The 14221-nt window shown below is 32.9% G+C and overlaps 1 protein-coding gene across 1 annotated transcript; it reads right to left on the reverse strand.

Moving 5' to 3' along the window:
• Positions 1-2208: 2208 nt before the first annotated feature.
• On the reverse strand, positions 2209-5822 carry LOC107847897 (2-methylene-furan-3-one reductase). The gene is made up of 4 exons (XM_016692491.2): positions 5040-5822; positions 3899-4222; positions 3144-3303; positions 2209-2615 (listed from the first exon to the last, which is right to left on the reverse strand). Exons 1-4 carry the CDS (start codon positions 5454-5456, stop codon positions 2350-2352), a joined length of 1167 nt encoding a protein of 388 aa, XP_016547977.1. The 5' UTR covers positions 5457-5822; the 3' UTR covers positions 2209-2349.
• Between the last annotated feature and the right edge of the window lie 8399 nt (positions 5823-14221).

The raw sequence follows: 14221 nt of genomic DNA on the forward strand, positions 1-14221 counted from the left end.
GCCGACTGATGAAGATGTCTGGGTTAAACCTCGTGCAAAAGTTGTTCACGTAAGAATTTTTTTTTGAATTTATAAATCTTTTTTTCAAAGTTGATATTATTCAATGATAACTACTTTAGTATTTTTTTACTGTTAGTATTAACTTTACTTTGAATATAGGACGAATTTACGCGTTTTGTTGGTGAGTGTCGTAGTAGTCAGCCTCCTGAAAGTCAGGGTGATCCAATATCCCCGCATGTACGAAATGAGTTATGGAAAAAGGCTCCGGGTCCTGCAAATAGAGGTCATTTCTACGGATGCCACACAAAATTTTTTGGTGATAATATTAGGTGTTCGTCCGGCCCTGCATACTCTAGCTCTTCGGTTGATACAGAAACCATTGTAAGACTACAAAATATGGTTTCTCAACTTATAAAAGAGCTTGCTGAACAGAGAAAGAGGTATGCTGATCAGAGTGCGAGGCAAAAGAAGACGAAGTAGGCAACAACATCAAATCAGGATACTACAGCAGCAGTTCAGTTCTTTCATTCAGACTGGGGGTTATTTCTTCGTGTCCTGGTGATGCAGTTCGGGCTGCAAAAGGTCTAGGCCCCCTGGATGATTTCAGCACGGATGATGATATAGAAGACGAGGACGAATTCGATGATGATGACAGTTAGTTTTTGTTTTTTTTGTATGTCTTGTACTTTAAATTTAGACATTTTGTTGTTTGAAACTATTGTTGTAGTTTTTTCGTACTCACCTTTGTTGGACATTTTGTATGTGTTGTACACTTACGAAAATTTCCATTTGATTTTTTCTTGTTGTTGTTGTTGCATGCTGTATTTAGGTTTTGTAATTTTATTATACTTTTAAATTCCCAGAAAAACCGACCACAAATGGTCGGTTTTTCCATATTTCTTTTTTGCAGAAAATCGACCACAAGTGGTCGGTTTTTCAATAAATTTATTTATTAATTATATAAAAACCGACCACATGTGGTCGGTATTTTTCCCTAAAAATATTTTTCAATTAAAATAAAATAATAATATATTTTAAAAATAAATATATATTTTTAAAAAAGCCGACCACTTATGGTCGGTTTTTAAAAAGCAACCACTATTTTTCCGACCATAAATTTTGGTTGGAAATTGGGGAAAACCGACCACTTGTCATCGGTTTTCCTTTTTTTTCTAGTAGTGGAACTCCAATCCTGAAGCACACATGCATGGAGCAAAATAAAGTTGTGGATGCTTTGGTTAGGTCGGGGAGTGGCGATGCATCTTTTGATCAATTTCAAATTTTAATATTTCCTCCATTGTATGTAGCGAAAGCCTTTGCAGCAGACAAAATAAGAAATGTTTTCCCAAGAAAAGTTGCAATTTCTAAAGTAATTTGCTATAATCAGGACCTTACTCAAACTAATATGAGGAAACACCCCCCCCCCCCCCCCCGCCCCCCGCCTTTCCACCAAAAAAAAAAAACTCCATTGTTGTGTGGGAAGAGCTTGGACATTGCTCAATAAAGTGTCATGAACATGTGCTAGTATAGCAAATAAGCGCAACACCAAATTATGTGACTGTTAGGAATTTAAAGTACAAGACATACAAAAATAAAAAAAACTAGGGTATCAAATGAAAGGTTTGGTTGAATTCATACGGGTCAAAATAAGTTGAATTGATAAATGAACGGGTCAATAATTTACCGAAAGATTATTGAGCTGAAATGAATGAAAGATTATTGAGCTGAAATGAATTGGGTGAAAGTGTTCTCAAGTCTTAACTCAACTCTTCCACCTCTTGCTAATTATAAGTCTCAATCAATTTGATTGTTTTCTTATGTTTTGTTTAATTACCCTATTTCCCCCCTTTAATATCATTTATATAACATGCCAAACAAAAACATTCCTTTTAAAAAGAAGCTTTCTCATAATCAATTTGAGTATATATTAGCCCAAAAAAAGATGCCGTTGAATTGGACGGATGAAAATGGACTGAATTAATAAATAAGAGAGTTATTAACTTGCTCAAACATGCACGAATAATATTTTCATTGGCTAATTTTGTCACTCTATTAATCATAGAAATGCCATGATCAAATGATCAACCTAAAGGCAGGCTGACAAAACTAACTGATGAAAATATGATTTCTTTATTCCATCCAAGTTTGGTAAAAGATGTTTTGTCGTAACTTCTTTTTTATTTAAAACCATGTCTCAAAAAGAGCGAATGCAAAAACCTCCTTAGTTATTTATTTCTCTGTGTCCAACATGATCAACATACATGTTTCTATCAACCACAATGCCACAATAGGCTTTGAGGAATAAACACTCCTCCTTTTCCTAATTGTACAAAATGAGAGAGCCATCTTTCAAGGAATGGGATGAATGACAACTTTTCCAGTGGCTCTTCCAGTTTCAAGATAAGAGAAAGCATCCACAACCTTATCAAATGGGAATGGTCCCTTTGGATCTATCACTGGTTTCACCTTCCCACTCTCCAAGTATGGGTTCAGTTTCTTCAACTTCTCTGCATTTGATGTCACTACAAATCTAAAACCTGGTGGTGTTACTGCCCCTGTTAGCACTACCACACTTCCACCTTCCTTCACTGCCTTCACCGCCTTTTCGCCCTGACCTGTAGTCAATACCAAGTGACAAAAATGGTCGTTAGTAGAGGTAGGTCCAGAATTTAAACTCGATGGATTCAATCTTTAAGATTCTTAGCACCAAAAACATTGTAATTATAAAATGATGAGTTAAGGAAAGTTTACATTTTAGTCACTGAAATATCAACAAATTTAGATTTTCTGTTGTGACATCTGGTTAAGCACATCTGACCCCATCAACTGATTCAAAACATGCAGTTATGGTGTTTATTTGGTCGTGAATATTCACAAACTTGATGAATTATTAACTGTTAAACCAATTTATTTATTTGTTTTCCCAATGTCTTCCGTCGGGAGGATCAACAGTGTTCTTACTTATGCTCCAACATGACTCGAGCTCTCAACCTACCGACCGATTGATGGTGTTGGTTCTCAACCACTTGAGCAAGCCTCACTTTTCACTGTTGTTACCTACGTGTTACGTTAAATTTGGATTTTTGTCCTGCTAATGTGTATTATCATAATGAACATTGTACAAGTTGAAACTAAGTTCTTACCAACTGAATCATAAACAACATCAAACTTGTCAGGCAGATCTTCAAAATTCTCCTTGGTGTAGTCAATAGCTAAATCAGCTCCTAAGCTTTTCAGGAGTTCCAACTTCCCAGTGCTTGAAGTAGCTGCTATTTTTGAAGCACCAAATACGTGTTTAGCAAGCTGCATAACAGATAAACGTGACACTTCAGCTTCACTTTTAGCAGCAGAAATACAGGAAAAAAAAAGAATTTAACATGGATCGATAAGAAATCCCATTTTGGGACAATACAAGTCAGGTGAGCATCGGTTAAGTAGGTATAAATTGTCGTGATGCCCCTAAACATTAGGAGCATAAATAATTCAAACGGAGAAAAGATAGCAAAAGCTACCCGACCTATAGATCCTTTACACAAAAATAAGGGTAAGAAGCTGTTTTATTCATTTCTGAAATACTTAATGCATTATTGGATCCATATGAGGTAATGTAGTCAGATGATGAAGATGGGCACCTGCAAAAATTAAGGGGATTAAATGATCAAGAATGAAAAATTGATTTAATATGACATTATTTACAAAGAATCCTCTTGAAAGCCAAGTCAATATGGTATCTTTGTAGGCGCTAGCATCAGTACATTTTAACCTTTTGTAGTGGACAACCTGACTTAATAAGTTACTAATCTTACTCTTTATGGACGGTTACTTGTAGTTATCATTAGGTGACCTGAAAACTTTTCTAAAACTGAAGTAATATATTCAAATGAGACTTCTTGAATACCTGGATTACAAGGGATCCAACACCACCAGCACCTCCCAAAACAAGAATGGATTTGCCAGAAGAAAATCCAGCTTTCTCAATACCTTCATAAGCAGTCTCAATAGCTAGAGGAAGAGCAGCAGCATCTGCAAAACTAAGATTCTTTGGTTTCAAAGCAACTAGTTTCTCTTCAACAGCGGTGTACTCAGCTAAAGATCCATATTGCTTTGGTCCATCTAGTGCTTTCTCGTGTATATCTCCGTACACTTCATCTCCTTCTTTTAACTCCTTTACTTGACTACCAACTTTCACTACCACACCGGCAACATCATAACCTGGCACAGTCTACACAAAAACGAATATATATATAAGTTATGTGATTTTGTCCCTCATTTCTTTTTAAAAGCTTAAACTGTCATAGAGGGTACACTTCTATTTAATTAATTATAAAATCAGCAAGGCCCCTCTCTTGCGAGTCTGATTCTTTTCCGTGGGTCCAACACACATGAAAATTCTACTTTATAATAGACCCGATAGACTTGAACCCACAATTTGTGCTTGCTCTGACATATGTTAAATTTTGTGGCCATCTCATCTAAAAGCTCAAAATGTTAGGAAAACCATAATTTTTATTCAAATCATTTATACCTTCAACGGTTGCAGGACGTTGAGATATAATTAAGTAAATAAACGTGTGCTCTTTCTAGCAGCTTAAGCTTTTAGATGAGGAATCACAAACTACAACATGGTGTCAGACCATAGAAATATCTCGAGTTTCAATCTCATCGCTACTCATTATTAGAAAAAAATTCCACGTATTTGACTCACCCCCACACAAGGGGTGTCTTGAAATAATAACTAAGTAAATAAATGTGTGCTCTCTCTAAAAACTTAAGCTTTTAGATGGAAGTCACATAGTTAAACACACTATAGTGCAGATAGTAACTTTTTTCTGGCCTACACTATAGTGGAATATTAGGACTGTCACGGAAATCTGAACACAATTAGTGAACACTATGCACGAAAAACAGTTGAACATTACCTGTGCTGAAATCTAAGGAGAAAAAAAATGCTTTAACACTATAAAACAAGTGACGAGAAATGCAAATTTACAATTCAAACATAGAATTCAAACCAAACTCAACAGGGTGCCAAAGCTTACAGGAAGTGGAGAATCAGTGGCTTTGAATTTTCCGAGCCGACGTTTAAAATCAACAGGGTTAAGGGCAGCAGCAACAACCTTAATCAAGACTTGATCTTCCTTAATTTCAGGAACTGAAACATTAGACTCAAACTTCAAAACATCAACACTTCCATAATCAGTATAACTCCAAGCTTTCATTTCAGAAGGAATAGAAGTGCTTGTTGATGTTTCAACAGGTGCAGCTTGTGAACTTGCTGAAACTCTAAGGGGCAAAACAGTGGAAAAATGGCTCTTTTGAATAAGATTTTCAGCTTTTCTGTTACCCTTTACTCTAAGAACAGAGGTAGAAGAAAATGGTGAGTGAAAAGAAGAGAAAGAAGAGGAAGGGTGAATGGGTTTGAGTTGAAGAGCAGTGGAAGACAATAGAGCTTCCATTGTTGTTCTTTCCTACTGTTTTTACTCGAACACTTTGTGTGTGAGGTAGAGAATATGAAATGCTTCCTGTGGACTTGTGTTTTTTTTTTTTTTTTTTTCGCAGAATTCATTTTCAGCCATCCATGTGTTAGTAATATGAAATATCCTGTCCTCACAATTTTCCCTGTTTTTGACGAGGCCACATGGAAATTAATAGCCACAAACCAACAATAGCATTGAAGACACAAACATAATCGGCCTCATGGACAACTTTTTATTTAGGGTTTTATATAGGATAAAATACCCAAAAAAAAAAAAAAAAAAAAAAAGACCTAAACATCCGGAATTCTCTACTGAAATGGAAAATTTTATGGTGGGAGAGGCACAAATATGACTTGGGCGTAAGAGAATAATTATTTTATAAGCAAAAAAAAAGATGTGGGCCCACTCCCATTGCCTCCTATTTTCGTTTTTTACACTTTTAATCTTTTTATTTATTTTGTGGATCACTTTTTGTTCATAAATTTCTCCGTTTACTCAATTACATTATGTTCAATCATATATTTATTTTCTCTCGGTTATTTTATCTTCAATCATACATTTTTCTTCTTTGTGTCATGTTAATACATATATATGTCTGATTATTAGTCAGTTATTTATGTTTGAATTTTTTATTTGCCAAATTAAAATTTATCATATTAATAAAATTTAATAGACCCCTCTACTTTAATGAAATACAGGTAAAATCTATATACATTCAAATCTCTTCACACTCTACTTGTGAAATTTACTGAATTGGTGGTGTTGTTGTAATAAAATATAATAAGTTGAATTTGACTTTTTCTCAATACGAAGTCATTAATTTATTTTTTTGGTTTAATGTTTGGTACACTATCCATTTTTTCTGTATATTCATATTTAGTGTCGTGGTACTTTGTGCACTATGTTTTTAAAATGAAAAAAAATGAAAGGATTGTCATTTTAATGCATATTTATTCTTACATAATAACTTAACAGTTAAAACTTAATATTTGTATTTTTATTCCTATCCCTGTTCATTGGGAATGACTTTAATGAATTAATTATCAAAATACTAATTACAGAACGTTATTAATTCTTTCAATTTGTCTTGTTATGCTATTTAGTATGCACTTCACTGTGAAATTAAAAAAATATATATATTCATTTTATTTAAAATTTTAATCTTATGCTCTCAATTTTGTAAAATTTAGCAAAATCATCAAAGTTGACTAATTTTTCTAAAACATACATTAAATATGGGGATAATAATTACAAAAATACCTGAACTTTGACCGAATTTTCAGTTGAACATACTGAACTTTGTGGGGGGTCCTATTACCTCCTAAACCTTTTAAAGTGGATTTAATTCCCCCGAAACTCTATATCCAGTTTTGGCGGCCGATGGATTTCATGTTACACGTGTACTAGCGCGTGTATTATTTACACGTGTGCAAGTGGGCAGATATATGCAATTAAAGTACGAAAAAAAGGTCTAGGGAGTAATAGGACCCCCACAAAGTTCAATATGCTCAACTGAAAATCCGATCAAAGTTTAGATATTTTGTGAGTATTATCCCTTAAATATGCTTTAAAAGAGTAATATCTCAAGATAGATAGTCACATAATATCATATATTAGAATCTATGTATGAGCTACTACACATTATTACAAATATTTTTTCATTTTATTTGAAAAAAAAATTAAACTTGTGTTGGTTATTCAAATGTACTTTTTTTACAAATTCTAAATATTACTTAAATATGAAATATAATTTAAATCAGGTTACTTGTATGAAAATAAAAAAAAATTAGGATAAGTTGAAAACAAAATTATAATGAAATCGAAAAATAAATTATGAGTGTTTTTTTAAATTTTATGTAGTAACTGAAATTTTTATAATTAAACATTAAGTATAAAATAAAGTCAAAAAGAGGGTTTTATTTGAAAAGAAAGGAATAGTAATTGCTAATGATGTTTTATCAAAGGTTTTAAGTAAACAAACTAAAAACGAAAAAAAATTTGAAGGAAAGTTAAAAGAAGTGGTCCCATAATATACACTTGTCAATAATTAAAACCCTCACACAAAAATGACTTCGCGCACCTCTCCCGCCATAAAATTTTTCTAAAGATACACAAATAGGTCATTATTCTATCAAAATAAGCTAGTCAAAATAATTAATTTCAATTTAACAACTTTTTTAACAAAAACGTTAACGTGTTGAATCGATAATGAAGATGGTAAAAAAAGGAATAAAACATTCTGATTTATAGCTTTGTAATAAAACATTCCGATTTATACAAATTAGGTCGTCTTCAACCAGTCAAAAATCTCCTCAGTTGATATTTGGATATGTTTATTGGTTTCCTCTACTTCTACTATTTGATCTTGAAAGATAATCTTTAGAAAAAATTGTGAGAGTAGTGTACAAATCGCACATAATTTATTAAGATAAATGTTTCAATTAACTTTGAAACGATGCCTTTAATTAGAAATATTTGACTTCCAAAGTGGATGACTCTCAATTTGAAAAACGCATTTACTAGTTATACGCTTTTCATTTTTGAAAGATACTAGTTTAATTACATGTGTCTCGAACGTGTAATTTATTATGATAATTTAAAATTTAAAAATTTTATCTATTAAAAAGATTTTAATGAAAAATAAAAAGCTTAAATCATCTTTTAAAAATATTTCACACTTTTAATATAGTATATCAATGTATTTTTTAGTTTTTTATGGAGAAGTTAATTTTCGTTTGTCTAGGCCTCAAGCCTTAAAGCAATGAAAATATGTATTACACTTGGATTTTGCGTACTCATTTAAATGAGAAGTTTGACACATTTTTTCTAAATATAAAGTATATATATGTAAATATTGAAATAAAATTTATTAATAAATAAAATGTAATCATAAAATAACTAACTAAATAAATAGAAGTGAATATTTTATAGCTTTTGGTAATTCAATGAACATTAGAATAATACTTCACACTTTTAATATAGTATATCAATGTATTGTATAGTTTTTTATGGAGAAGTTAATTTTCGTTTGTCTAGGCCTCAAGCCTAAAAGCAATGAAAATATATATTGCACGTGGATTTTGCATACTCATTTAAATGAGAAGTTTGACACATTTTTTTAAATATAAAGTATGTATATGTAAATATTGAAATAAACTTTATTAATAAATAAAATGTAATCATAAAATAACTAACTAACTAAATAGAAGTGAATATTTTATAACTTTTGGTAATTCAATGAACATTAGAATATCTCTTAGGACGATGATTTACACAACTTGGAATCGACAAAGCGTGATTAGTTCAATTTTTTTTTTTATCACAGTTATTATTTGCCAAAAAAAATAAAATAAGAAGACCTCCAAGGTAGCATGAGAATAGGACGTAGTTTAAGACTGGACTCCTACTTTTGCATTATGTCAAGCAATTAAAAAAAAGGAGAAGGACAAAAATTGCCTCTTGGCAAAAGTAAAAGACACGAAAATAGCCGATGTTTCAAAATACCATTTTTTGTCCATTTCGCTAGCTAAGCCGCTTTCTTTAATTTTTTTTTTTATATTTTGCTGATTTTGTCTTTTTTGTTTTACTTTTGTTGTTTCTCCCTTTGCTTCTTTTATTATTATTATATAAAGTGTAAAAATTGTATTTATTTTTTACTGTTTTTTCGTTGTTGTTTTTTCCTGGTAGTTGTGTTTTCTTCCTTTTCCCTTTTATTTTGGTTGTGCTCATTTTTTTTAAAAAAAGAGTGACGTTTCTATATATTTTTTTAATTCTATCAATAAACAAAACAATCAAACAAAATTTTGTAGTTGTCTTTTAAAATAATCAAATACTAATTTATAATGTCGTAATCAAATAAAAAATTTTATTTTTTTAAAATAATTTTTTTCAAAAATAGCATATTTTTATGACTCATATACATGTTTTAAAACTATTTTCGTGTCTTTTACTTTTGCCAAGAGGCTATACACATTCTGTACGCTATTTAGGTAAAATAATTATTTAGATACATATTCTATACAATATTTATGCAGTTTATATACATCCTGTAGATATACATATTCTATACAACAATGATACAATTTCTATACAGATCATATATAGAAAATATATTCTATATAATACAATTTTTATACATATCATATACAAACCTTAAATATATAGTTTTATACAGTTTTTATACACATCATATACAAACCTTAAATATACAGTTTTTATACACATCATATACAAATCTTAAATATATAATTTTTATACACATCATATACAAACCTTCATTTCTCTGAAATCTCCATAGATGATCAATCTTATGCAATCTCAAATCATAAAACACATTTTTTTTCAAAAACGATCCATTTCCTTCAAATTTTTTCGTCACATACCTATCCACTTTTACTTTAGCTTCAACATAATAGCCCTTTTCTTCCATCCCGATCAACTTATAGATTTTGCATATTTTTTCTTCTTTCATTCCTCTATCTCATTTTTCATCCACCCACATAATTCACAAACTCAATTCAATTTAGATAACCTAAATAAAAACAATGAAGAATTAGAAGAAAAAAAGATATGAGTTTTGTTGGGTTCTTAATAGAAAAAAATAAAAACTAGAAGAAAAGAGATATGAGTTTTGTTGGTTTCTTAACTATCACAGATTGGAGAAAGAAGAGAAAGAAGAAAGAAGATTGGTTATGGAAAGAATAAAGAGTCATAAAACCCTATTCGGAAACCAACTTCAAAAATAAAAGTGTACAATTGTAAGCTTTTTTTCTTTAGCGTGTGCCTTATTCAATGAAGGGCTAATAAATGACATTTAAAACAGCCGAAGTGTCAGTTTTGTCCAAAAAGTAAAACGTGGGCCATTATTGTCCATTATTTTTCAAAAGAGCTACATGGTGTCCTTTTTTCTTAAAAAAATTTATTGGCATTAGAATAAATCTAATATTTTAACTAAAATCAAAAGTGAAAGTTTTTTTGGTTAATCAATTCATGAAAGCTCATTATTATTCAGGCAATAGAAAGAAAAAAAAATTGGACATACAAAATTAAGAATTATCTGCAAAATATTCGTTTGCTTCTCGTTTATATAAGTAGTGAAAAATCACAAAAGGACCCACCAAGCATATCATCCATGAGAAAACCTTCGATTAGGACAATTCAAAAGCACAGAACAAAACAAAAACATTAACTAATTAAGTAGTTGTTTGACCATGAAAAATTCTTACTTTTTTCTGGAAAATTATTTCACTTTAGTGAAAAAAGTGAAAACTGTAAGTGTTTGGCCATGAAAATTCGAAATACAATTTCGAAATTGTATTTGAAAAAGTGAAAACAAGTTTTACTTATTTTCAATTTTTTCACTCATAACCCTCTCACAAAATTTCAACAACTTTAATTTATATTCATGGCCAAACACAACTCGAACTCCAACTCCAAAAAATTATAATTTTCATGGCCAAACGGGGCCTTAATGGATACTTCCATGCTCCTAAACGGGCCTTGAACTTCCAATTTTTTTTGTTTAAAAACAAAATAAGAAAATCAAAACTTCCATGCTCTTAAAAGGATACTTGATCCTCCATTACCTTAACTCTCACCACGCATACATAACAATCTAGAAAAAGGTATTCAGCTAAACACATAAAGCACCGATCATTCATCTATCACCTGTATTAAGTAGAAAAAATAAAAAATAGTAACACAATAAAAATTATAATAACAGGTGATAGCTAAACACATAAAGCACCGATAATTCATCTATAAAGCCCCGGTGTCGAAATATCAAGCCTAACTATATGGTTAGCTAAAGACTGAACCTTTAAGGCCAAAGGCCTCTCCTGGGTTAAAAGATGCGCCAAGCGACCCATGCTAGTTGACTTTCGGCTCAAGGCATCCGCAACCACATTTGCCTTGCCCAGATGGTAGAGAATAGCCAAGTCATAGTCCTTAAGCAACTTAAGCCAATGGCGCTGCCTCATATTAAGATCTTGCTGGGTGAAGAAGTACTGAAGGCTACGATGATCTGAGAAGATCTCACAACGGACTCCATACAAGTAGTGCCTCCACAACTTCAAGGCAAACACAACCGCGCACAACTCTAAATCATGGGTAGGATAATTCTTCTCGTGAGGCTTCAACTGACGAGACGCATAAGCAATCACCTTTCCCTCCTGCATCAACTCAACACCTAACCCAACACCTGAAGCATCACAAAAGACGGTAAAACCCATGCCCTCCTTGGGTAGAGCTAATATAGGAGCTGAAGTCAACAAATCCTCGAGCTTTTGAAAGCTCGCCTCATAAGCATCAGGCCACTGAAAAGAAATCTTCTTCTGGGTCAACTTGGTCAATGGAGCTGCAATGGATGAAAAATCCTCAATAAAACACCAATACTACCTGGCCAAGCCAACAAAACTCCAAATCTCGGTAGGCGAAGTAGTTCTATCCCAATCATGAACCGCTGCAACCTTGGCTGGATCAACCATAATACATTTCTTAGTCACCACATGACCTTATAAAAATACACTCCAACAAAAACTCAAACTTAGAGAACTTGGAATGCAACTTCTCATCCCTCAATCTCTGAAGCACAATCTGTAAATTCTTTTCATGCTCCACCTCACTCTTGGAATAAACCAAGATATCATCTATAAATACAATAACAAAGGAGTCAAGATATGGTTAAAACACCCAGTTTATCATCTCCATGAACGCAGTAAGGGCATTGATCAACCCAAAGAACATGACCAAGAACTCATAATGACTATATTAAGCCCGAAAAGCTGTCTTCAAAAAATCTGAAGCTCTAATCCTCAACTAGTGATAGCCGAACCTCAAATCAATCTTTGAAAACACTGCAACACCCAAAACTGATAAAAAAATCATCAATGCAAGAAAGAGGACACTCATTCTTAACAGTCACCTTATTCAACTGCCGACAATCAATACACATCCGCATAGAACCATCAATTTTCTTCACAAACAAGATAGGCGCACCCCAAGGTGAAATACTAGGTCGGATAAATCCCTTATCCAACAACTCCTATGACTGATCCTTCAGTTTTTTCAGCTCTGTTGGGGCCATCCTATAAGGAGAAATAAAAATAGGCTTGGTGATCGGCTCAACATCAATAGCAAATCACTATCTTGATCTGAAGGCATACTAGACAAGTCCATAGGTAATACATCCATAAACTCACAAACAAAATCCTATAAAGGAGGCAAAATAACATTGGTGTCATAAATATGAGCCAAGTAAGATAAACACCCACTCTCAACCATTTTACGAGCCTGAACAAAAGATATAATCCTCTTAGTACCCGAATGAAGTGCACCCTTCTAAGCTATCCTTGGCACACCCAGTGAATCGAAAGTCACAGTCTTAGCAAAATAATCTAAGATAACATGATAAGGAGCCAACCAATCCATACCCAAAATAACATCAAAATCAACCATATCTAACACAAGCAAGTCTACAAAGTCTTACGCCCGGCAAAATTCACAATACAAGATCGGTGCACCGAATCCACTACTAAAAAATCACCTACCGAGGTAGATACACGAATAGTCATAACAAGAGGCACACTAACAGAATCAAAACCTAAAGAAAAATACACAGATACATAGGAAAAAGCCTATCCAGGATCAAATAATATAAATGCAGGTCTGAAATAAATGGGGACGGTACCTGTGCTCACAACATCAAAAGCCTCTGCCTCAGGTCTTACTGGTATAGCATAACACTGACCACGACCACCAATTGCCTGGGTGACCCCACGACCACAAGTATGGCTCCACCTTCTTTTCCTCTCGCACCTTTGGTAGAACCCTACCCCTCACAGATGAAATAAGAGTATCTCTTAACACATGGCGATTACAGTTCTTAGTCACATGGATAATCTAATCACACCAGTCTCAATAGGAGAATATACAATTGGGCTCGAACGACCACCCTGAATTGCTGAACTAGAAGATCCACCACCTGAACTCACCAAAATGGTGCGCCTTTGTGGCGCTTCCCTGAGATACACTATGAATACCCTCTATCATCTTAGTATGATCTACAAAAATATGTAAAAAAGCCCCAAACACAACCATCTGAGAATTATCCAACTGAAGAGAGTCATCCAAACCTTTCACAATCTTCTGGATCTTCTCAGACTCGGTAGAAATGCTATAATAGAAATATTTGGACAGGGAAAGGAAATGTATGTTGCAATATCACATATATTGCAACATCACAACCAGATAGAATACAAGTATGCATTATATCATATATAAGTAGAATAAGGGGGAACATACATATAAAAGATCATCAAATACAAGTAAAAGAAGATAAGACAATTACATAAAGGGCAAGCCAATATGACAATACAACATAATATAAACATAATAAAGTAAGTGCAATATATATGACGATGAAAATGATGATGATGATGATGCACAAGGTCATCGAATAACCTTCGGGATCGTCGCACAGTCCCCGTATATATCCATGGAGCTAAAGTTTCCTGATGTAGGACCCATGAGGGGTTAGTCAACCCATATACAATCCACATATCTCATATCTCCTTTCTGGCATATCCCTCAAAAAGTGTTTTATAAGGTGTTACAATATATTCTCCCCGACACATCCCTTAGGAAGAGTTTTAAAGAGGTGTTGCTAGTGTTTCTCTGACGTTGTCACGGTGGTACCTATGTTTAATTAATAAGTATGATATGAGGATGAAATACTCACAACCAAT

Source organism: Capsicum annuum, chromosome 11 (assembly GCF_002878395.1).
Source record: "Capsicum annuum cultivar UCD-10X-F1 chromosome 11, UCD10Xv1.1, whole genome shotgun sequence".
Taxonomy (NCBI): domain Eukaryota; kingdom Viridiplantae; phylum Streptophyta; class Magnoliopsida; order Solanales; family Solanaceae; genus Capsicum; species Capsicum annuum.